The sequence below is a fragment of the Alosa alosa genome, chromosome 21 (assembly GCF_017589495.1).
Source record: "Alosa alosa isolate M-15738 ecotype Scorff River chromosome 21, AALO_Geno_1.1, whole genome shotgun sequence".
Lineage (NCBI taxonomy): Eukaryota > Metazoa > Chordata > Actinopteri > Clupeiformes > Clupeidae > Alosa > Alosa alosa.
Window position 1 is genome coordinate 3,351,177 of NC_063209.1, and position 23,406 is coordinate 3,374,582.

Below are 23,406 nucleotides of genomic sequence, written 5' to 3' on the forward strand. Positions count from 1 at the left end.
AGCTACATAAACTGCCATCTTTCTAAATATTTCAGTGAAGTTTTTTACTCAATCACCATTAGCTGGATTTTCTCTCTCTGTCTCTGTCTCTCTCTCTCTCTCTCTCTCTCTCTGTCTCTGTCCTCCCCTGCACAGATGGAAAGCTCACTGGAGAAGCTCTCTGCTCTTGAGAGAGACGTGGGCAGTGCAGGAGAAACCCTGGCCCAGACGGCGCAGGCCATCCGAGACCTGGACAGTCTACAAACCAAAGCACAGGTCAGTCCTTAGAGCTTGTACACATACAAATACCAGCCATATACCACACGGTTTATGCCTTTGTTTTATCATTAGTCACAAATATTATAAAGCTTGTTGTGTTTACAGATATTCAGAGTCACGTAGTATTTTGGTTTTAGTCCTAATCTAATCCAGTAGGGTCTGATATGCAGATGAGGAGGATGAAGAGCTTAATGAGCTGCTGTAAGGCCTGATTAGCTGAGCCCCAGCCAGCACAGCTCTATAGTGGAGCTGTGTCCAAATCCAGCAGCCGTGACGCTCTCCTGAAGCACGTCTGCTCTCCTCAGATAGCTCTTCTCCATATGCTCCATTTGTGTTTGGGTAACGCTGATAAGCCTGCTATAAGACAGCACTCTTTGTTTGTGTTTGTGTGTGTCTGTGTGTGTGTGTGTGTGTGTGTGTGTGTGTGTGTGTGTGTGTGTGTGTGTATGTATGTGTGTGCGTGTGTGTGTGTGTGCGTGCGCGTGTTTGTGTGTGCATGTATGTTTATGGAAATGCCCTGATGTTGCTGCTGGTAGGAGGAGATGGGCAAAGCTCAGCTGCTCATTCTGCACGGGCACCAGCTGGCTGCCAACCACCACTATGCCATGGCCCTGATCCTGCAGCGCTGCAACGAGCTGCGCCACCGCTGCGACACGCTGGACACCGTGCTCAGGACCAAGAGGGACGCGCTCACACACATACAGACCCTACTGCACAGACTAGAGGAGGTGACTGACCAGACGCTGGACATATATACACATGTGCACATGCTACAGAATTTAAAGTGTCACATTAAATATTCTTTAAATAGTCGTCCTCTCTATCTCTTTCTCTCTCTTTCTTTCTCTCTCTCTCTCTCTCTCTCTCGCTCTGAATGTGTATGATCTTATTTTTATGTGAATGATTTGATTACTCCAAATTTTTCATTGTGTGTGTGTGTGTGTGTGTGTGTGTGTGTGTGTGTGTGTGTGTGTGTGTGTGTGTGTGTGTGTGTGTGTGTGTGTAGGCCCAGCGCTGGTGTGATGACGGAGCATATCTGCTGGCCAATCAGCAGGTGGATAGGTTCCAGTCTAAGGAGGGGGCTCAAGCTGCACTGCGAGACATTGAGAAGTTCCAGGAGGGGGCGCCAGCGCTCCTCTCCACAGGCTCAGATGTCCTCTTCATGGAATATGAGGCTGTGCTAACCTCAGCACTCCAGGTAGTACCCAATGATCTAGATAGCTATGATATAGGTAGATATGATAGATAGGTGCTTTATTGTCCCCGTAAGAACAGTGAGGTGTTAGGTTTTCGTTGGCGTGACAATATAGACAGGGTAAGCACATAAGACACTTTGACCATTAGACATATACCAGTCATATCACAGTATTAGTATGGCACTTATCCTAGGAAATAATAGGCTAAAAGCCTTCAGCAACAACATTCCACATAAACGCATAGCATGAGTTTCCAGTATACTGGGGGTATTGCCTTTCTTTACTTCGCCTCAATGTGCATTAGTGGCCCGACTTTAATGTATCAGACATCTGCTCCAATTCACTTCACTTAATCTTGTCAACATGGTGCTTGATTCGATTTGTCAGGCTGATTAAATCAGTCATTGAGGTTTATAATTGATAAACACTCCACAGACCTCCTTAAGTCCTTTACAGCAGCCTCGTTAGCGTCTGTCAGTAGTGTTTAAATCGACTGCAAAGTCATTAACTCCTGATCCTTTTCATGTTCTTATCACTTGATATAAACAGAGTTGCCTGTATTCACTATGCTAAAAATATATGCCCTTATTAGCAGTGAGTTTGTTACACTTTACTCATAACAAACCTATCAGAAGATGGAGGAGAATATCAGAGTGTTGGTTCGTTTATGGATTTTAAGGTGGAGTGAGGGGTGGTGGTTTTTAAGGTGGAGTGTGAGGTGATGGATGTTAAGGTGGAGTGAGGGGTGGATGTTAAGGTGGAGTGAGGGGGTGATGGATGTTAAGGTGGAGTGAGGCGTGATGGATGTTAAGGTGGAGTGAGGGGTGGTTTTTAAGGTGGAGTGTGGGGTGATGGATGTTAAGGTGGACTGAGGGGTGGATGTTAAGGTGGAGTGAGTGGTGATGGATGTTAAGGTGGAGTGAGGGGTGTTTTTTAAGGTGGAGTGAGGGGTGATGGATGTTAAGGGTGGAGTGAGGGGTGTTTTTTAAGGTGGAGTGAGGGGTGATGGATGTTAAGGGGGAGTGAGCGGTGTTTTTTAAGGTGGAGTGAGGGGTGATTGATGTCGGTGCTGTGTGCTGTTCCCTCCTGTGCAGGCTCACATCGGGAAGACCTTTGAGAAGCAGGCGGCCGTGCAGGGGATGATTGACAGCCGGCTGGCCTGCCTGAGGAAGCTGGCCGACAAGCACGTGCGGCCCATCCAGCTGGTAGCCCCCCGGCCAGAGCACCAACCCCGCTCCAAATCGCCCATCTTCTCCCCCAAACATGGTACGGATGGCCTGAGCACACACACACACACACACACACAACAAAAAAAAACACACATACACACACAATTTAAACACTTCATGACACATAAGCATAGACACTCGGCAAGCCAATATGTAGAGCACGCTGTGTGAAAATCAGACAATGCAACGCAGCCCCAGAAGCTCACTCTTCCTCTCACTATCATGTGAACAGAAGCTCACTCTTTCTCTCACTAGCTCACTCTTCCTCTCACTAGCTCACTCTTCCTCTCACTAGCACGTGAACAGAAGCTCACACTGTATGTGCACTCGCTCACACACGGCTGGATCACATGCTTACTGTCTCACTCAGACACAGGCAGAGAGATGCAGTGTGAGGGACCGGAGCGTCACCCCAAGTATTGGGATGTGTAGGCTCACTGGCTTTAGATGGTGGAGGTGGAAAACACGGAAACCAGAGCTCAACATTGTATCAAAAACAATATCAAATTTTATTTATACTTAACTCAGAATTTCAAGAAAGAAAAATAATAAAAAATAAATCAAAATAGCACAACGCTTTTGGCTCCAAACAGTAGCACAGCAAACAAAATACTTTGCACCTAGCCTCACAGCAAGCTAGTACTCACCCTCTCTCCCCTAATGCAGAATGAGGCCCTCTTAAATAGGCCAAAGTATTAGGCTAAATTGGCCCCTTCAGGACTAATTGGACCATACCAACTATCAGGGTATTATTTTTAGGCTAAGGCCATAAATAATCTATTAACTAAATACAAAATAAACATTACATGAAAACAAACTATTCTTATTATATCAACCGTGTTATACCCCCTTTACACCACCTATTAACAACACATATATACATACAAAACATTACTACAAACCAAACACCCCTGTGTACAATGCTTTGCCCCCTCTGCCCTGGGACGGGGAGAAATACTGCCCCTACAGCGGCACGCGCATCCGCATAGGCACAGTCAAACTGGACCGCAAACCAAGAAATGTGTGAGTAACAGTATGTATGAGTTAACCAGGATTTTAGACAGAAACAGGGAGGAAATGGGACATGAAATAGTGGGTACCGCACTACATGTCATGGAGGTGGTAAAGTATAAAGTTATAAGCAGTGACAAATGAGTTTTGAGTGTTGTGAATGAAATCGCGAACTAACCGCGTTACAAACAAACACAATGGCCTTGAATGCGTTAATGGACGATAGCCCCGCCCGGCCTTCCCTTTAAACACATCACCCCTGTGTTCATAAGCCGTCCATACACCTTCACAAAATAACATCATTATTTAAGCAGTCAATGTTTATAAGGGAGCGTGCGGGTGTATGTGCGTGCGTGTGCAAATGTCCAAAAACTCCCGCTCTCGCAGGTAACGCAGTTCATAGTCAATGGGGGAACACGTAACAGTGAGAAGTGAGATTCACTTTCTCACATGCAGCCATGCGTTTGAAGGATCACAGTTGTTGTATGGCAGCTCTCTCAAAAGCCCCCTTTTCAAGCTTGGAGATCACACAAAGAGGAGTGTGGGATTTGACTTTCATGTTAAGCCAGCTATAAAGATGTTTACTAGATATGGCACTCATTGATGGTGCCTTCTCTACACTTTCAATGCCTCCGGTTCTTACCATGACTTTCAATTAAACCACTGTGTGTGTGTGTGCACATATGTGTTATTGCGTGTGTTTGTGAGTTGCTTGTGTATGTGTGTGTTTAGGTGTCTGTTTATGTGTGCATGTCTAAGTGTTCACTCGTCTATCTGTGTGTGTGTGTGTGTGTGCACATATGTGTTATTGCGTGTGTTTGTGTGAGTGTGCTTGTATATATGTGTGTTTAGGTGTCTGTTGATGTGTGCATGTCTAAGTGTTCACTTGTGTGTGTGTGTGTGTGACTGTGTGTGTGTGTGTGTGTGTGCGTGCATGTACACGTGTGTATGTTCACATCTATGTGTGTGTGTGCATGTACACGTGTGTATGTTCATATCTATGTGTGTGTATCGTGTATCGTGCCCTTTATATGCCGCTGTCCTTTCATCGTGATTCATCCTCTCTCATCCTGTCTGCCTGATGCGAACACTAACAATCTGAACCCCAGGCACCCCCCCCCACACACACACACACACACACACACACAATCATCCTCTAATGAAGTCATCAGCACAGGCCCCAAGTAAAGGCCTTCGACACCTAACAAGCACGTAACCATGGCGAGGACCCCCTCACACATCCATTCAGGCAGGGCCTAGCAAACCTCTTCTCCTCCATCTCATCCCGTGTGCTAATCAATCACTGGGGAGGGTCCCCAGGGTGGGGGGAGCGTGGCTCTACTGTGTCATTCCTCTGTTAGCGCCGCGCACCATTAGGGCCATATGGCGCTCCCATACATTAAAGGCCGCTTTGATCCGCCACCACCGCTGTGAAAGCCAGAACAAAGGGAAGCATATAGCTCCCAATTAAAACCTCGGAGTGTTGAGGGAGGGACACCACCACCATTTATGTTCATGGGTGCCCCCTACCCCAAGCACACACACACGCACACGCACACGCACACACACACACACCCAACCCACCCACCCACCCACCCACACATGCACACACACACCCCCACCAACACTACCATCGTCTTTTCATTTAAAGGCAGGGGTAATGAGAAAAGTGGGCTGGGGTAGATATGTTGCGAGACCTCTGACAGACTCTCATCTCTGTGTTTTTTTGTCTTTCCGCTCAGAAGTGAGGGAATGAAGTCCTGTAAGAGAGAGAGATCAAGAGAAACATGTTGGGTGTGATTAGAGTGATAGAGGAGACTGACACGCTGTGATGTTCTATGAATAGAGAGAGAGAGAGAGAGAGAGAGAAATTGGGGGAGATTGAGAGGACACAATCAAAAGGAAGCTGCCAATCAGATCTTGGCAGAGGATGACACGTTTCGGAGCCTGGAACTCTTTCACTCTGCATGTATTATCAGTGTAGCGCTCCTCAAAGCCAAACTCCAACACTGACTGGAGGGGGCAACTACGGGTTAACGCCAAGGTCAAATTGAGGTCAGGTTGATGGAGGGGTAACACTTGTAGTTACGGCAAGGGCATAAAGGACATGAATCCATTAATGTCTGCCATCATCCATGGTCCTTAGCAGTACACATCAGAAGGAGTTCTAATCTCTTTGTGGAGTTTAATGCAGTCCTGTGCTCATAAGTGCTGTTCCTTTGTGTGTGCTCACTTTGATACAGACTTGAAGTTCACCTTTGACCTCTCTCTGCCTGGGAAGAGGGGATCCAGGAAGAGCCCCAACTCACGGAAGGTGACGTCTCACCCTGACCTATTACTGAAGTGTCAAGTGTCTTTGTTGCTTTGTGAGATGCAGCATAGTAGTTTAAATGAGATTTGATTCTGTTTTACTTCCATTGTTGGTTGTGCCAATTTTGGTCCTATTATTATTTTTTTAAATCTTGTATTGAATCGTTGTTGCAGATCGAGGTGATGCATGATTACCAGGAGAACCGCAATTATCTGTCCTACAGTGTTGATGGGGAGGACAGCCCAGACGTTTTGAAGAGGTGAGGCAGCACTTTAACACCTCCCTCTACAGTCACAACACCTGCTCTACAAACAGAGGCATACAGTATATTGGACATCTTAATTTACTTATGAGAGTATTTATGTTCTTTAACACCCCTTTGCTTATATGAAGCAAAGCACAGGTCCAACAGTGTGTGTGTGTGTGTGTGTGTGTGTGTGTGTGTGTGTGTGTGTGTGTGTGTGTGTGTGTGTGTGTGTGTGTGTGTGTGTGTGTGTGTGTGTGTGTGTGTGTGTGTGTGTGTGTGTGTGTGTGTGTGTGTGTGTGTGTGTTTGTTTGTTTGTTTGTTGGGACAGACACGTGATGCGGGAGATTATTGAAACTGAGCGGGTCTATGTGGAGGAGCTACTGTCTGTACTGCTGGTGAGAGCTGCCTTCAGTGGACTTAAGATGTTGGAATATTTGAAGCATAGAAACCCATCAAAAAAAAATAATGTGTCGCTTCATAATGTCTCAGGGTGAACATGCATTGCAAATGTCTACTGTAAAAAAGACCCTGAAGAATTGTGATGAGGATTATTTTGTCTGGAGTTTGGATGATGATGGCAATGATGATGACCTCGATAATAATAACAGTGATGATGATAATGGTGATGAGAATGATGACAATAGCCATGGTTAATGGTCTCTAAAGGGCTACAGAGCAGAGATGGACAACCCCTCCATGTCCACCCTTCTGCCCCCCAGCCTACGCAACAAGAGGGACATTCTGTTTGGAAACATGCCAGAAATCTACAACTTCCACAGCAGGTGGGGCTGCAGTTCCAAATGAGGACATTAGTTCTGACACCAGCATTTTCACTGAATAATTCTACCGTCTTTGGCGGCATTGTGTTATATCATTCTTCATACCATGTTAGAAATATGTTTTGTGGAAATTTCAGAAAGTAGGAATGCATTTATTTCTCAAGTAATTATAGTAAATACTGGCCTAGAAATCTAGACGCACCCTAGCAGCGGCAAATTAATTTGCTCAGCCTGTACGTCTAGTACCAAACCATAGGGATTTCTATTGGCTGACGCCGTGGACGTCATCCAATCACAGCGCTCTATTTTGTTAGAGAGTTTTAAGGCGGGCTTAACAGGATAACGATAGTCCTGCGACGGTGAACAACAAGGAAGGTGGCTATGGCGAACGAAGAGCGGTTGTTTGAATCGGCGTTGGCGTCAACTTTGGAGGAGTTGAACTTGTGCTTTTCTTTGAAAGTTGAGCAACACAATGCACTTAAGTCATTCCTTTCGAAGAAGGATGTATTTGCCGTTTTGCCGACCGGATACGGATATGGTCGTAGCGCTGGACTATTGCATGCCTAGGCAGTTTGAAAGACAATTCTCTGCCCGCCCCTTGGTTTAAGCGAGGTGAATGGTTCGATTCCACACTATACATTTCAATGATATAGGATGGCCCGCCAGGCCAAGTAAATACTATATTCCAATTGCATAACAATAATTATGCAAAGTGAATTTGCCATCCTTCATCAAGAAGTCATCTTTGTTTTATTAATTATAGGCCTAACATGATTGAATTTCCATTTAATGTCCTAGAGTCAAATGTTTTCATCAGTTTGCTTCGGATAAAAGTGTCTGTGGGTCAGAGAGAGTAACTGTGACCTTCTCACCCCAGGGTCTTCCTGCAGGACCTGGAGAGCTGTCTGGAGACTCCGGAGGCAGTGGGAGCCTGCTTCCTGGAGCGGGTGAGGAACAAGAGCTTTGTGAGCGTGCGCGTGAGTGCGTGTGTGTACTGTATGTGTGTGAGTGGGTGGGTGGGATGGTGGATGTATATTTCTGTGCTTTTGTTTGAAGATATTCTATCCAGTATGTCTCTCTCATAAAATCCTTCTCATCTGTCCAGAAAGAGAACTTCCAGGTATATGAGCGCTACTGTCAGAACAAGCCTCGGTCAGAGTCCCTATGGAGACAGTATTCTGACTGTGCCTTCTTTCAGGTCTCCATTCAATCTTTAATGCTCTAACTAAGCTTTCAAACATATCCACTCATTTCACATGAGGAGCTCATGTTCACATCTCCGTTGGGGTTAAATCTCTCTCTGTTCTGTTTTCTGCATTGCCAGGAGTGTCAGAGAAAACTGGAGCACAAACTGGGCCTGGACTCCTACCTGTTGAAACCGGTCCAGCGCCTTACCAAGTACCAGCTCCTACTCAAGGTCAGGACTCAATAGCAGCAATGCTACCAACGTTGCACAGCACAGCACAGCACAGCACTGACTGACTCTTCCTTTTGTTACCCACATTTAAAATCCACACGTCTGCTTTTCTGCTTCTCTTCTGGGCTGGACACCCTTTATGCTGAGGGTGTCCCTCTGGAGCGAGGTGTTCACCTCCACCAATCCTCACCATTGTAGACATTTGCCTTTTTTTGGGCTTTGGTCACTCTGAAGTGCATTTCCAATGGTAAAGGCCCTGTACAATGTGTGATACAATTTAAATTGAATCTGAATTTCTACTCAGAATATTGAGTTCATAAATGATCACATAGCAACGGTGGAGATCAAACCGAAATAGGAACGAGTACCTACACTCTGCTCCCACTTTCCAGATGTTTCTGAAGGAAAGCGAATCGTGCCGGTGAAGACTTCAGAGACAAAGCCTGTTTTTGGAAGATGTGCATTCAAACCAGCAAACGGGTTCAAAGGATCAGCATGACAGCCCTGTTCAGTCAACTTCAAGCTGTGATCACCTTCAAGCACATCACAAGCAAGCCTGCTGCCGCGGTGCAGTTAAGAGAGTAGACTCACTGTTATTTCGCGAGAGGTTAGGTCCTTTGATGAGCGCTCTGAGTCAGTATGCCAAACCGCAATGCATTCAAGGTTATTTTGCTATTAAATGACAGCCGTAAAAATAGGAATCAAAATTACCACATTGCCACAAACATCCACTGTGCTCCACTGGCTTCCCATATGAAAACAAACTTTTGCAAATCAGGAGTTACAGTGATCCACTTTCAGAGATGTGTTAAAGTGAGATAGATGGAGAGCCTTCGCACCGTACTGTGAGTCACACTGCAGCCAGTACAAAACAAATCACAGCATCACTGCACCAGCAGTATGAGCCTCTGCATTTGGCTGCAGAAGCATGACCCCTCTCTCCAAAAGCATTGGAGATGGCCAATATGGATGAAGGCTCTACGGAGTGTGAAGGTGACCTTGTTTAGTCAGTAGGGCCAGAGAACATACAGCTTTGGATTATTGCACATGACTGGACTGCACTGGAGTAAGATGGCAGCAGAGCAGAGGTGAATAGCCTGCGCTGCTCACTAGCACACCGCGCTCAGTTAAGCCGAATGCGTGTGGAAGGGGTTGCCTGGCAACATGTGTGCTGTTAACTGAATTACATGCTGTGAGAACATGTTTACTGCCACCTGTCAGTATTGGTTCCACATATTTAAATGTGACATAATATTTTGCTCTATAATGTCAATACTTGGAAACGCCAGGGGAATCTGCTACCTATGAGACCTGTAATCTGAGAATTATGTGAACATGGTTTAAAGCTTCACTCTGTACCCACTACCAGATACTGAGCTGACCACTAATGGTTGACATAATTTCAGACATTAATATGAATGAGTAAAGTTACACCATAGATTTCAGGCACTTAGCAATTGACACGTAGTTGTATTCAGTTTCCACTGATCTGTTTGCAGGAACTGCTGAAGTATAGTGCTGGTTCAGAGCGGACATCTGAACTGCAGGGGGCGCTGTCTGCCATGCTGGACCTCTTAAAGTCTGTCAATGACTCCATGCACCAGATTGCCATCACCGGCTATGAAGTGAGTGTCTGTTGCTACTTGAAGCAGGCTTACTTTCTAGTCATCAGTCTAGTCATCTAGTCATTAGTACATGCTTGTGTTACAATACAAGTCTTACTTTTGGCCTAAATTATATTCTCCTTGTAAATGAACCTTCTTGTGTTATTTGGTTGTATTTCTCATATAGCAATTGTGTTATATCAATGTAATGGTATTGCCATGTTATTACTATTTCCTGCCACTAGGGGGATCTGAGCGCTCTGGGTCGCTTGCTGATGCAGGGCTCGTTCAGCGTGTGGATCAGCCACAAGAAAGGTCCCACGCGCATGAAGGAGCTGGCCCGCTTCAAGCCCATGCAGCGGCACCTGTTCCTGCACGAGCGCGCGCTGCTCTTCTGCAAGCGGCGTGAGGAGCACGGCGAGGGGGCCGACAAGACGCCCTCCTACAGCTTCAAGCACTGTCTCAAGGTAGACTAGAGCAGGGGCGCCCCCGCTGGGCCATGTGTGGGAGAGCTCCTGCTCCCCCGCTGGCACTCCGTGTGTCTGTGTGTGTCTGTCTGTGTGTGTGTGTGTGTGTGTGTCTGTGTGTGTGTGTGTTTTAGGCTGAGGGGCCATGTCATACCACCCACTGTTATCTTTCTCATCTCTCACTGAGCCATAGCTAAGGGGGACGTGGGTAGTACCAACCTAAGTGGTGTGTGTGTGTGTGTGTGTGTGTGTGTGTGTGTGTGTGTGTGTGTGTGTGTGTGTGTGTGTGCCAGCTGGAGGCCTGGTAAACTGACTGATGATTAGTTGAGAGTTTGTTTTTGGAGGCCCAGGAACAGTCAGTGTGGGTTCAGTCCTGCTGTGAACATGTGTGTGTGTGTGTGTGTGTGTGTGTGTGTGTGTGTGTGTGTGTGTGTGTGTGTGTGTGTGTGTGTGTGTGTTCTCCCTTGGCAGATGAGTGCAGTCGGCATTACAGAGAATGTCAAGGGAGACGTGAAGAAGTTTGAGATCTGGTACAGTGGCAGGGAAGAAGTCTACCTGGTGCAGGTGAGCAAGCTCTTCAACACTGTTCTCTTTGCTATTTATTTAAAACATTTATATTTGTATTTTATGCATAATAAAAATGTTTTTAATCAAAGAAATGAACTGGATAATGTGAATTGATTATTTTTCTCATTGTTTTTCTTTCTCTGTCCAAAGGCACCAACAGTAGAAGTTAAGCTAGCTTGGCTGAACGAGATCCGCAGAATTCTCACCAACCAGCAGAAGATTCTCAGAGGTATTCATTCACGTGATAAAGTGTGGCTTGATATAGTGAGGGTTGTCCTGTTCCATATGTGTTGAGTATGAGTGTCTCCTGTCTCACTGTCCTCATAGATGAACTGTCCCTCACCCACCCAACACCGGAACACATCCAGTTATCCCCACCCCTGTCTGAGAGGTAAGAACACACACACACAAATACACCCACACACCCACCCACACACACACCCACCCACACACACCCACACACACACCCACCCACACACACACACACACACACACACACAAATACACACACACACACACACACACAAATACACACACACACACACACACACACACACACACACACACACACACACACACACACATCTCTGTTTGAGAAGTTATTGCTGTTACCTGTTGTCTTAAATTGTTCTCCATATTCTGTTCCCCTCCCTCTCTAAATCTTAATCTGTTCTTATTTGCAGTCATAGTGTATGTGTTGTGTTTGTGTAGCAAAGTACAGTAGCAGCTTTTGTGCAGTAACACCCCCATGATCAACAGGCCTCTTAACTTGAGCCACTAACTCCTTGAGCCATCTTCATCCCATTCCCACATTATGGTCCTGTCCAGACAGAACGTACTGTAAGGCTCCAACACTTACTAAGGAGCAGACCTCAGAGATGTCCTCTCGAGATCTCTAGGGTTAGCTCAACGTATGGATTTCTAGGGTTAACTTAACATATGGATTTCTAGAGTAGCAGGCTTCACTCAGTCTCTTTTTTGTTGTTAAGAGTGCCAAACTTAGAAATAATCAAAAAAAGAGAAAAGGCCGCCCTTTGCAGACAACAATCTTTTCATTTGTGCAATATGTGTGGCCTTTTCTCCTTTTCTGATAGTTGAATGTATGCTCTGAGATTGTCAATGCTCTGTTAGTCAACTCACTCAGTAGAATGAGGACATCTGTTAAACCACCATCTTGGCCAGGATCTTTTTAAGACCATAATTTACTTTGTGTGTTTGTGTGTGTGTGGACGAAAAGTGTGTGTGAGCATTGGTGTGTACCAGCGATCATCTCTCACATTACATTGTACATGTATGTGCTAGAGTGACTCATCAAGCTTGCTGAGTGTTAGGAGGATCCAAGTTAGCATCTGAGCACGTGCAGTTAGCCAGGCTAAGCCAGTGAGGGTGATTGCCATGCTGCTCATCATGCTAGTGAGGATGATGATGATGGTGGTTGGATGAGGAGGGGGTGACTGGTGACCGGCCGTGTCGGGTGGCCTGCCTTGTGCTCCTCCTGCAGGGCCATGCGCTCGGGGCTGAAGGGCTACCTGCCGCGGCTGGACCTTGTGTCTCTGTCGGCCGGCGCCTGCGTGTGCCTGCGCTCCCGGAGCCCTGCCCGCCCCTCCCAGCGCCAGTGACGCTAACCCGCCGGGGGTAAAACACCCGCTCACCCGCCCGCTCCGTGCCCGCACTGTGCCCGCTCCACAGACTAAATAAAGGGGGGGGGGGGGGTTGGTTAAGAGCCAAGAACTGCACCACTGTGTTTGCCTCCTGCCCCATACTGACTACACACAGTCACCAGCTCTGTGGCTGCTTCATTCACCAGTCTTCACCATCTGCAGCTGTCCCATCACCCCCCTCTTCCCCTCCATGGCCAGACGGAGTCACAATCAGCCTTTCATCCGCTGACCCCCGGTCAGATTGTCATATGCGGTGCAGTGGCAGGACATGCTTTGCAACTTCCCTCCATTATTGCATTGGTTTGTGCAGTTGTTTGGCATGAAGTGCAGACACAACAAACACACCATCAAACAGACAACAGCCTGACAGGAGAAGTGACCAGACATAACAAGCTGTTTGCTTTGACTTTCATCATGGTGCTGTCTTCTCAGCAGAAAGCTGAAACATGCTTCTAAGATGGGGCTCGCTTTTTGAGATCTGAACTTTTTAAGCAATTAGTAATTAGTCCTGCACTTTTTGTTCCTGTCAAGTGGATATGTATTAGATTTATCCATGAAAACAATGGATCTTAAGAAATCGAGACCAGATCTATGATGTATTTCATCTTTTGTTTTATCCAGCATGACTCTGCACTTAAGGAACACAGAGTTTGTCCACATTGTTCTGGGTAATGGCTGTGACATGGACTCTCTGTGGAGTAGTCTAAGCTTTTGGTACAGTGGTCAGTTTGTACCACTTTGTTTTGGGGTTTTTCTCTGTGTGTGAGTGTGTGTGTGTGTGTGTGTGTGTGTGTGTGTGTGTGTGCATTTGTGTGTGCATTTGTGTGTGTGTGTGTGTGTATGTATGTGTGTGTGTGTATTTCTTCCTAAGTTGAGAATACATTTGGTCTCTTTCTCTGTCATCCCCAGCAAGCAGCAGCGGACCTCGGTGAGCTCAGAGGATACGGAGTCCGGCCGCAGTAGCCCCGACCCGCTCAGCTTGTCCCCACAGCATCGCCGCAACAGACGCAGTGAGTCTGACGCACACACACACACACACACACACACACACACACACACACACACACACTCACACACACACACACAGACACACACACACACACACACACACACACACACACACACACACACACACACACCTCACCCACATCAAACTCTCACTCCCTCAATCTGCCAGTAATACATCAGCTGTCTTTCATTTTTACCTGAAACTGGAGAACTGGAGTCATCTAAATGAAAAGCTTATAATGGAGCAGTCTTTTCACATCAAAGCCGTCAGTGCACAGAATGTCCAGTAGAGTGCAGTAGAGATCATGTGTGTGTGTGTGTGTGTGTGTCAGGCTGGCCTGGAGCTCACCACTCAGTGGATATCTGTGAGGGTCTGGACGACTGGAATGGAGGCCACAGTCCTTTCCCACTGTCTGACACTGAGGAGGAGGACATTGTCCACCTGGTGAGCCCCTGACCCTCTGCTCCTGATGGAGTCATGTCGAAACAGTCAGCGTCTGACCAAGTTGTGCTAAATACATTATTAATCATTAACAATTTGTATCACATCAAATCAGATAAATCTACTGTATGCCTATAACATATTACATGTATATGAAACATACATTGTATTGCAGTAGTCTGAAAAGCGTGCTCCTTCCCTCATTGCTTGTCTCAGACTCCAGGCAGGTACAGGAGCCGGGCGGACTGTCCTAGAGACGGGCCCCAGGACCTCCTCATCAGATGTGGGGACATCGTCCAGCTGCAGCGGGAGGAGAGTGAGGGCGTGTGGTCAGTAGCTGCTAATCATACTGCTCCCATATCCAGAATAAGTACATATTCAAAGGCAATGTCACCAAGGTATTTTAATATTATGCTCAAAAGCGTGTTAGAATACAATGCATTCAGGCCACAGAGTCTAACTTTTCATTGCATGCAATAAAGACTCTATACTACTAATTGCCGTCTGTCCCTGCTTAAGGCTGAGTGTGCCAAATGGTGATGTTAGTGTAATGTGATGCTCTCCACAGGATGGTGAAGAACTTGAGTCGCCGGCAGGAGGGCCACCTCCAGGCCTCCACCCTGCAGCACATCCTGGCAGACAGCAGCAGAGGACACTCCACCCGACTGGGGGGTAGGAGGACATATTGGTATTCATAGGGGTACTTCCGTAACCCTGGTTCCTCTATCTCACATATGGGACTGTTCCCCCCCGGCTGCCCTATCACAGACGCTCCACTGACACCACATCTGTCTCTGACCGACCAATGACGTGTGACGTGCTGGGGTCCCACCCTCCCTACATCTGCACACACACACACGTCCATTTCAGGTCATTCTTACGTTTGCCGGCGTTCATTCCCATATGTGAAATACCGAGTGAACATTGCCCAGATGACCATATAAAGCTCCTCATGTTTCTCTACAGAAGTACACAAAACGGACATGTTACCTCCCTAATCCTCTCTACTTTGGAGAATCTTTTTTAAAGGAACATCGTACTGAACATTATAAATGCAGTTATTCCCTCAGATAGATTTTCATGTTAAGGCTCCAAGCATAATCTGCTGTCAGCTGTATTTTTTCAGATTCTGAGTATTGTGTCATTTGTGTTCCATATGCCCTGCAGAGCCGGGGAATCTGAAAGCGCGGAAGCTTAGCTCGCCGTAGACGTGCAACACCAGCGCCGGCTGCTGTGGACCAACCGCTTTGAGAGACTCTGGAGGTCTGCCAGAGAGAGGATCCTCTGGCGGGCGTTGGGACAGAGGCTACTGCAGTTTCACCAGGAGGGGGACATTACAGGACCTGCGGTGTGAGGCTCTCCAGGAGGGGACCGGACACCAAACACACTCTCCCAGTGATGCCATGCGGGCCCTGCTGGAAGGACAGGTAGCTATGGTGTACTGGACTCACATGTGGTGAAGGCTTACTCTCTCTGTGGTGCAAGGGTTTGCTCAAGAACACTGTTGCTCCAGATAAGGAGGTGAGGTAGAACTATCTCAGCTAGTTCCTCTCAAGAGACCCTCCACCTTACTGTGCCCTCCGTCACCACCATCCAGACTCCCCTCACTCAGACACCGGGCCCTGGACCCTGGAGTACTATAGAGAATTTCTCAAATACCTGCACATGATGTGTTTTGTTCATTATGTGCAGGAAATGTGTTGTCTTATTAGTGTGTCAGTGTGTATGCATGTGTGCCTGTGTGTGTGTGTGTGTGTGTGTGTGTGTGTGTGTGGGTGGGTTTTGATGTCACCGAATGCGACTCAGATGTTTTGTGAAGTTTTTGCTTTACCTGACTTTTGTAATGCGTTTGTCTATTTCATGTGGACATTTTAATCAGTGGTACTTGTGTTTGTATGCGTGTTGTGCTGGGTGTCTCTTCCTCAGCGACTGCCGAGGTTCCACACCCAAAAGCTCACCCAGAGCTCTATGCCAAACCATGCTGTGCCATAATGCCTTTTTATTCCTTGTATTTTGGCCTCTCTCTCACTTTCGCTAGCTAAATGTAGAATTTGCCCTGCTGCAGAACTCTTGCGCTATAACTTGTGTTTGACCTCAGACGTTACTGTAAAGGCACTTTAAAAGCTGTAAAAGAGATACTGGAAACCAACAGCTTTATGATATTTTGTTTGAGCTTGGTCACACACTAATGCTGCATGGGGGCTTCATTCCCAGGGTCCTTGACTTAGAACTGAGCTCTACTCCCCAAGGGGAGCATTCAGACTGAAGATATGCACGCCTAGATTTCACACTTATCCACATCCTCAGATACTTCTCCCACTTGCACAGATACTCAAATATCTCTCTCTCTCTTCTCTCTCTCTCTCTCTCTCTCTCTCTCTCTCTCTCTCTCTCTCTCTCTCTCTCTCTCTCTCTTTCTCTCCCTCTCCTCCTCCCCCCATTATTATAGCTTATACACATATCCTTCAAATGGAAAATAGGTTTTGGTTAAGATCTTGCCTGTCTACTTCTGTTACTGGTTTGTCGACTGCAAATAAGTTCACGTTTGGCAAACCAACCCCTCTACTTAACAATAGATGAAGAACTGAAATGGGATTTGGACATCTGAAGGTCTCCACCACCGACTGATTTCACGTGACTTCTCCTCACAGGCTGACACGTCTTCTACTTCAGCTGTAGAGTTGGTGTGCCAGTAAAATGTGGCACACACATCTCCCCCCTCTATCTCCTACTTCAGAGGAACAGAGAGGCTGATCGCACGCTCCTCGACTATCACCATATTATTAATCTTAGGCTTTCACATTATACAGGATCATACAGCAAACATGAAATATACCCACTGTGTCGAACACTTAATTAAATATTGATTGCAGACTTATATGAATTTACCACATCAAATCAAGCCCCCAGTTGGAGGGTGGAGGGCCGCCTTTGATACGCTGGCGTTTGAAGTGGAAATGAGGCCAGCGGAGCGGCAGGCATGGCTGCAGAGTACACATTTGTGTGTTATTAATTTATTTATTTTGCTATCAAGTTGTTCTCTCTCAGCGTGAGGCAGGGCTTCATAAGACTCCTTAAATTACATCCTCTGCGCACCGCCACAGCCTTCTCTTCTGACTGGCAATGCGACATCACATCTCTTTTTTTTTACAGGGAGGATGCAATATGGCACTTGTCTCAGCTTTCCAACGCTGCAGGTTTCCCTCTTTTTTAAGCATCAAATGTTGATGTTCACAAAACGGAGACGAATTTAGGCTCAAAAAATGCTGTTTATCCTGACAAGCACCATAATGCTTGTTACTAGGCAACCTTTTTGTGTGGAGAAAAATGCATGGCACTTTACGACCTTTGACAGGTTTGTATAGCTCCAAATATGTTGTTAATAATTTAAACAAACTCTGTACAGTCTTTATTGGACGACAACTGGACTGTTTGTAATAAATATATACGTTGACATAACTTGTAGCCTCCTTAGTTCTTTAGTGGGATTTAGGCTTGAGTCACCACCAAGCTGTCACCCTTTGAAACATCTTCTCAAATGATGAAAGCATGCCTTCTCCAAAAGAGCAGTGCAGTGGCTGTTGTTGAAGTATTGGGATTTTTTTTAAGAAGTAGGGCAGATACCTTCTTTGGTGTCAGATATTTTTACATCGCTCACTTTTTTTTTGGAGCCCATTGTTGATGTTTACTCCCTTGGTTGTAGAAAGGTTTAAAGTCAAGGTGATGCAAATGTCTTTTAAACACACTGTCCTACTCAAGCTCCTACAATGACAATACTTAAAGGAGGAATATGAAGAATGTATATGTGACTTATATGGTTTGCCTGAAAAACATTACTGTATGTGCTTTATAGTTTAGTAAAAATAGTACCATCAGACGTTAGTCAAATGTTAAACGCATCACTGGCTAGTAGATTGGATACTTACCGTGTCAATTCAACCTGTGCAGTGATTTAGTGACAGTGATTTAGACTTCAGAAGAGACTGTTGCAGTATTGACTCGGTAATTCCTTAAGGGGACTGCAAGCCATTTCTCTTCATAATCCATTCGTTTGATCAAATTTAATTAAACTCTTGAAGGAAAAGTGAGACAGTTTGTCTGTGAGAAGGATCAATAAATGCAATATTCATCTGACTTAATGACTCATGACAAAACAGTTTAATGTGACGACTGATAGGGTCTGGCCTCCTTCAGTGATGGATGCCCTCTGTGTATACCTGTGGGTACTGAACCCTAGTGTGCACACTGAAGTGTGTAATACTTCTCATGGATGAATGATCACACTGTACATGTACTGTATATCTGCATTATAAATCTGTCATGTTATTCTGTCCCCCCACAGAACATGAAGTATTGTAATCAATGGGGTCTGTCAGAAGACAAATCAGCTCAATGAGAGGCCATTTAGATTTTTTAATCCATATCTTACAGACAAATATCAAATGCACGCCTGCATTCCATTTCAAATGGGGTAATTCTTTTTCTTAATATATAAAGCCATATTTACTCCAGGATTGAGATGAATCACCGTTTATAAAGCTACTACAATATGTATTAGTCCTTCACACACAGTGCAGGGAGACGCAGTTGGACTCTAGAAAGTCAAATGGAGGGGAGTAGGGTTATGGGTCCACCATGTCCACAAGCATCTTTCTGCTCAGACCCATGACGTAGCGCATCCAGCTGTAGTAGTGTGAGATGCGCGTGTACACACCGTACTTGCCCTGCTTGGCACACTCCTCGCCCCAGCTCACGATGCCCGTCAGGAACCAGGTCTCCCGGTAGCGCATGGTGTGGGGGCCCCCGCTGTCGCCCTGGCATGCGTCCCTGGCCATGTGAGAGTAGCCGGAGCAGAACATGAAGTAGGTGATGCGGTCGCTGCTGCTTTCCTTGCACTGCGTGCGCTCCACATAGGGCAGCTCCACCTTCTGCAGCCGGCTGGACGTCTGGCCCTGGTAGCGCATGCGGCCCCAGCCACTGACCGTGGCCTCGTCCCCAGAGCGGAGCAGGGACTCCGTGAAGGTCTTGGGCCCCAGGCAGATGGGCCGGGCATACTGGGAGAATTTGATGGGGGTGGCCAGACGCAGCAGCGCCACGTCGTGGTTATAGGCGTTCTGAGCCGGCGCGTAGAGAGGGTGGACGTGGCGCTTGGACACTTCCAGGTCCTGTTCGTGTCCCTCAGACCTGTGGACATCATGCTCACCTGAGGATTAAAGCACACAAAACACCACCCATAAGCTATCCACCACTTCTGCCAGGCTAAATTAGTGGTCTGTGGTCTTTGTGCAGCCCCAAATCTGAGAGGGCGGTGGGTGCCAGCTGGGGGGGAAGTGTCATGGTGAGGGTCATAGGGTGTCTCATCTTACCCACTCTGACAAAGAACGATCGCTCCGGTGCGTCCACCAGACAGTGAGCAGCAGTGACCACCCACTCCTCCCCCACGATGGAGCCCCCGCAGAATACCGCCCCCGTGGAGCGCATCACCAGCGCCACCTCAGGAAGACATCAAATCAGACGAAATCATCACCATGTCTGCAGACACTTCCAAAATATAATGTATGGCAGCTGCTCTTTTACATCTATGAATGTCATGTATCTGCAAACTGAAGTTGGCTTTGAATTATTTAAATTGCCATATAGTTTTATTATATTAGTTCAGTCATCATAAACTAAATTATGAAAATAATAATAACTCATGATGTATTAATTAGCTATAAAGCTTATTACTAGGTATTCAATATTATTACATTCTACTATGTCATTTCAGGCTTCCGAGTAATGCACAGCTTGTCATGTTGTCATGCTGCAATGACCTTACTTGGACCTTTTTACTGGACATAGCCATAGACATTTAGTCTAATTAGCTAACCAATGACCTTACTTGGACCTTTTTACATAGCCAGTCTAATTAGCTAACCAATGGGATTATTTTTAGGATTACGAGTAAGTAGTAGCTGTACATATGGTTATTGTAGTGAATTGGAAATAAGTAAACGTGAAGAATAATATCCTTACCTGCCATGGAATCTCCCCAGGTGTGACCTCTTCCCCACCAACAATGCGCAAATGATTGTTCTTGCCGGTAGAGGAGTCGTCGGTGTTGGTCATGGGTGGCTGGGTGTCCGTAGGAGCTGGTGTGGTGTTGGTGATGGGTGGCTGGGTCTCCGGTCGTGCTGTTGCGGGCTGCTGACTCTGGTGCACCCACTTGGGTAACTTGCTGTGCGAGGGCACCAGTCTGCCAGAGATGGGGAAGACGTTGGTGGCCGTGATAGTGATGGTGTCCGTGGTGGTGATGGTGTCCGTGGTGCTGTTGAGAGGACTTGAGAGAGTGGTGTTGGTGGTGTTGGTGGAGTTGGTGGAGTTGGTCTGCAGTGTTCGCACCGCACCACTCAGACGGACAACCCTCTTGTCATAGCCACATGGCCAATCTCCTGGAGTGCACACACAACAAGTAGATTATTATGTTTTCTAGTGATTTTACACTATGCACAGCATTGGGCATAGGTACGCATAACACATAAACACACTGGAATTTATGATGAATATATATCCATATACTAGTGCTATAACAGAGAATGTGAGCTTGAGTCACTATGCAAACAAATAAGTTTTGTCTGACAGCTAGTTAAGGGATAAATGCGTCACCCTCTGGCTCACAGGTCACCCCGTCCTCGGCCAGCTTGTAGCCAGTAGCGCAGTGGCACTCCGCTCCATGCCTTCCCACCACGTCACAGAAGTGCATGCAGCCGCCATTGTCCACATCACACTGCCTGGCCAGCTCTGGACAAACACAAAACATATACCGGTAGGTAGAAACAAACAGCTTCACCCGGTGACATTTTGTTAACCTTCCCTTTTCAGGATGTTCATTTTAGAATTTTAATGACAGACCATAATACAGACAAGTTTGCAAACTTTTTGAGAGTGAGACCACTTTTGAGAGTAGAGTTGAACACAACTCTAAAACCATATTCTGATGGAGAAGGTCACATTTCCTGTATATGTGTGTAACAGACTGTAAATGACCGTAACAAAAACAACATATGAAAATCATGCTTATTTATTCATGCCTGACCGGACTCACCAATCTCACAGTCACTCCCAACGTAACCTGTCCTACATTTACAAATATATGCCCCCATCTGGTCCTCACAGGACCCTCCATTCTTGCACGGAGATGGTTTACACTGGTCTCCATCTGAAAGACAATCCACCGTTCACCTCCAACTCTTTTAGCACACACAAGCAGACTTGTAGCCAGCGCCCAAACTCATTATTCTACTCTGCTGAAGCACACACTGTGATGAGTCCCTCTGTTTGAGTAAACATGCTTAAATGGCTCATTGTATTGAATTCACTTACATGAGTTACAGTGCACAATATTGCAATGTATTGAATTGTGCATTTTAACTATTATTTGTTTAGAAAACTGAGGTGTATGAATGAAAAAGATTAAAACACCTGCTGAATTAGACATATATACAAGTAATATACCTGAGATATTCACCCACACAAGCACAAAACTGGCTGAGTTTAAGTCAACAGCTTAGGCAATGATTAAACACAAGCCTACCTAAGTAGCTCTGCCAAAAGACCATCTGGAAAAAAAGAAAAAACATTATGAAATGCAGCATAATTCCTTTATGTTCCTGGGCAGTCCCAAGGTTCTTACAGTCCTGGGCAGTCCCAAGGTTCTTACAGTCCTGGGCTTTCCATCTCATTAACTGACCGTCTTCTCGTCATTCTCAAAGACCTCTCTGGCCTCCTCCAGGTCACAGACTTCTTCAATGCACTCGCGTTCTATGTTGCCTTCCATAAACTCCTCAAAAAAGCCTGAGTTGTGCCGCTTCTGCCTCCGAAGCACACCACTAGCCTCTGGTCTGGAGCGGAACAGTCCTGCGGTGTATGCTGGCGGCAGCTCCTGTAGGAGCACAGCACCAATGAGGAGCAGGGGGAAAGCGGCCATTCCTGATAGTTGACATCAGATATGGACAGTTTGGGAATCACTTGACCCGATGCTCCAAAGTACAACTGTCTGTTTACAATAAGCCAGGATGACTCAGGACGCCCTCAGCAATCTATGTTTGTGTAGACACAGATGAGTGTTCTCTGTGTGGGACTTCCAGATTGATCAGAACCAATCAAATGGCCTCACTGCCAGAAATATCACTGTGGACAAATTTAAAGCCAGTTGTTTTTGTTACCATGCGTCCTGCTGGCAGTACTTATCTTCAGATTTGATCTCATTATCCATCTTCAGATTTGATCTCATTATCCATCTTCATCGTTTTATCCCAAACTTGTACAAGCAATCTATGATGAAGTATTTATCCACATGTTTATGATGCCATATCAATGTCTGTATTATGGGCATTTTATAGGCATATACTGTATCATACGTAATAGTATTAAATATGATACTGTATTGTATATATTACACACACTCCTTTTTCCTCTTAACTAAAATGGGGATTGGAAAACTGGAGGAATGGAAATAATTCAGTAACTCAATTCAAGATGCCAAGACTGTTTGATAGTAGTTCATAATGTTTATGTGATTACACTCGGATCCTCTAGGTGGCACACCTGCCCCAATAAACAGATTTAAATCAATGTTTGGAAGATAAAACTGGAGAGATTTCACAGCCGTGACAAATCATCTTGGTGTTTGAACTAGTATCATTATTTACAATAACAAAACGTCCCCTTAGAATTATAAGGTTCTATCTGACATTTTTGTCAAAATTGAGTTATTTCCATATTCTTATTCTGTGACACCTTAAGAAGATGAGGTGAGGTGTTTCTTGTAGTTGTATACATTTTTGGACATTATATCTAAACAGGTTTTTTCCGCTTATCAGTATGACTATGGAATTCTAAAACTTTGAAGCTCAATATCTCAGAACTACTCAGAACGTAGATAGAACCTTATAATTCTAAGGGGACGAAAAGGGGAAAACGTGATCCATACATGAATATCTAGAACAGCCACTGTGCCTTGGGGAGTCAACACCATGCAATTTCATGAGACTTTCCTTGAGGTATAATGTTCTGGTGTTATTGCATTATCCACACAAAATATTCCTTGAGTGTTGAATCACTTTGTTATTTTCATGTCCTTTTTTTAGTCTTATTTATCTGGTGGGTAGAAGTATTAAATTATGGGAGGCCAATCATACCCAAGAAGGAAATATACCCAGAAGCATTCA

General features: G+C 45.8%; 2 protein-coding genes across 7 annotated transcripts in view; one reads left to right on the forward strand and one right to left on the reverse strand.

Annotated features, from left to right (window-relative positions):
* mcf2a (MCF.2 cell line derived transforming sequence a) overlaps positions 1–17,747 on the forward strand; it is a 29,905-nt gene extending 12,158 nt beyond the window's left edge. For 3 of the 6 annotated variants that reach the window (XM_048231209.1, XM_048231212.1, XM_048231213.1), the window contains 21 exons: positions 136–255; positions 795–986; positions 1,265–1,456; positions 2,549–2,720; positions 5,938–6,008; positions 6,179–6,264; positions 6,581–6,647; positions 6,919–7,034; positions 7,909–7,978; positions 8,137–8,229; positions 8,356–8,448; positions 9,948–10,073; positions 10,298–10,519; positions 10,991–11,083; positions 11,237–11,315; positions 11,414–11,477; positions 13,657–13,757; positions 14,088–14,200; positions 14,414–14,595; positions 14,766–14,869; positions 15,365–17,747. In XM_048231209.1, coding sequence (XP_048087166.1) covers positions 136–255; positions 795–986; positions 1,265–1,456; positions 2,549–2,720; positions 5,938–6,008; positions 6,179–6,264; positions 6,581–6,647; positions 6,919–7,034; positions 7,909–7,978; positions 8,137–8,229; positions 8,356–8,448; positions 9,948–10,073; positions 10,298–10,519; positions 10,991–11,083; positions 11,237–11,315; positions 11,414–11,477; positions 13,657–13,757; positions 14,088–14,200; positions 14,414–14,595; positions 14,766–14,869; positions 15,365–15,405 — 2,397 coding nt within the window. In that variant the 3' untranslated portion in view covers positions 15,406–17,747. The remainder of the gene's footprint in view (positions 1–135; positions 256–794; positions 987–1,264; positions 1,457–2,548; positions 2,721–5,937; positions 6,009–6,178; positions 6,265–6,580; positions 6,648–6,918; positions 7,035–7,908; positions 7,979–8,136; positions 8,230–8,355; positions 8,449–9,947; positions 10,074–10,297; positions 10,520–10,990; positions 11,084–11,236; positions 11,316–11,413; positions 11,478–13,656; positions 13,758–14,087; positions 14,201–14,413; positions 14,596–14,765; positions 14,870–15,364) is intronic. The other 3 variants (XR_007192146.1, XM_048231210.1, XM_048231211.1) reach the window with 3 other exon arrangements.
* Positions 17,748–18,810: 1,063 nt separating this feature from the next.
* On the reverse strand, positions 18,811–22,219 carry f9a (coagulation factor IXa). The gene is made up of 7 exons (XM_048231214.1): positions 21,927–22,219; positions 21,771–21,795; positions 21,282–21,395; positions 20,843–20,977; positions 20,213–20,628; positions 19,564–19,690; positions 18,811–19,400 (listed from the first exon to the last, which is right to left on the reverse strand). The coding sequence occupies exons 1-7, from the start codon at positions 22,161–22,163 to the stop codon at positions 18,820–18,822; spliced, it is 1,635 nt and encodes a 544-aa protein (XP_048087171.1). The 5' UTR covers positions 22,164–22,219; the 3' UTR covers positions 18,811–18,819.
* Positions 22,220–23,406: the final 1,187 nt, after the last annotated feature.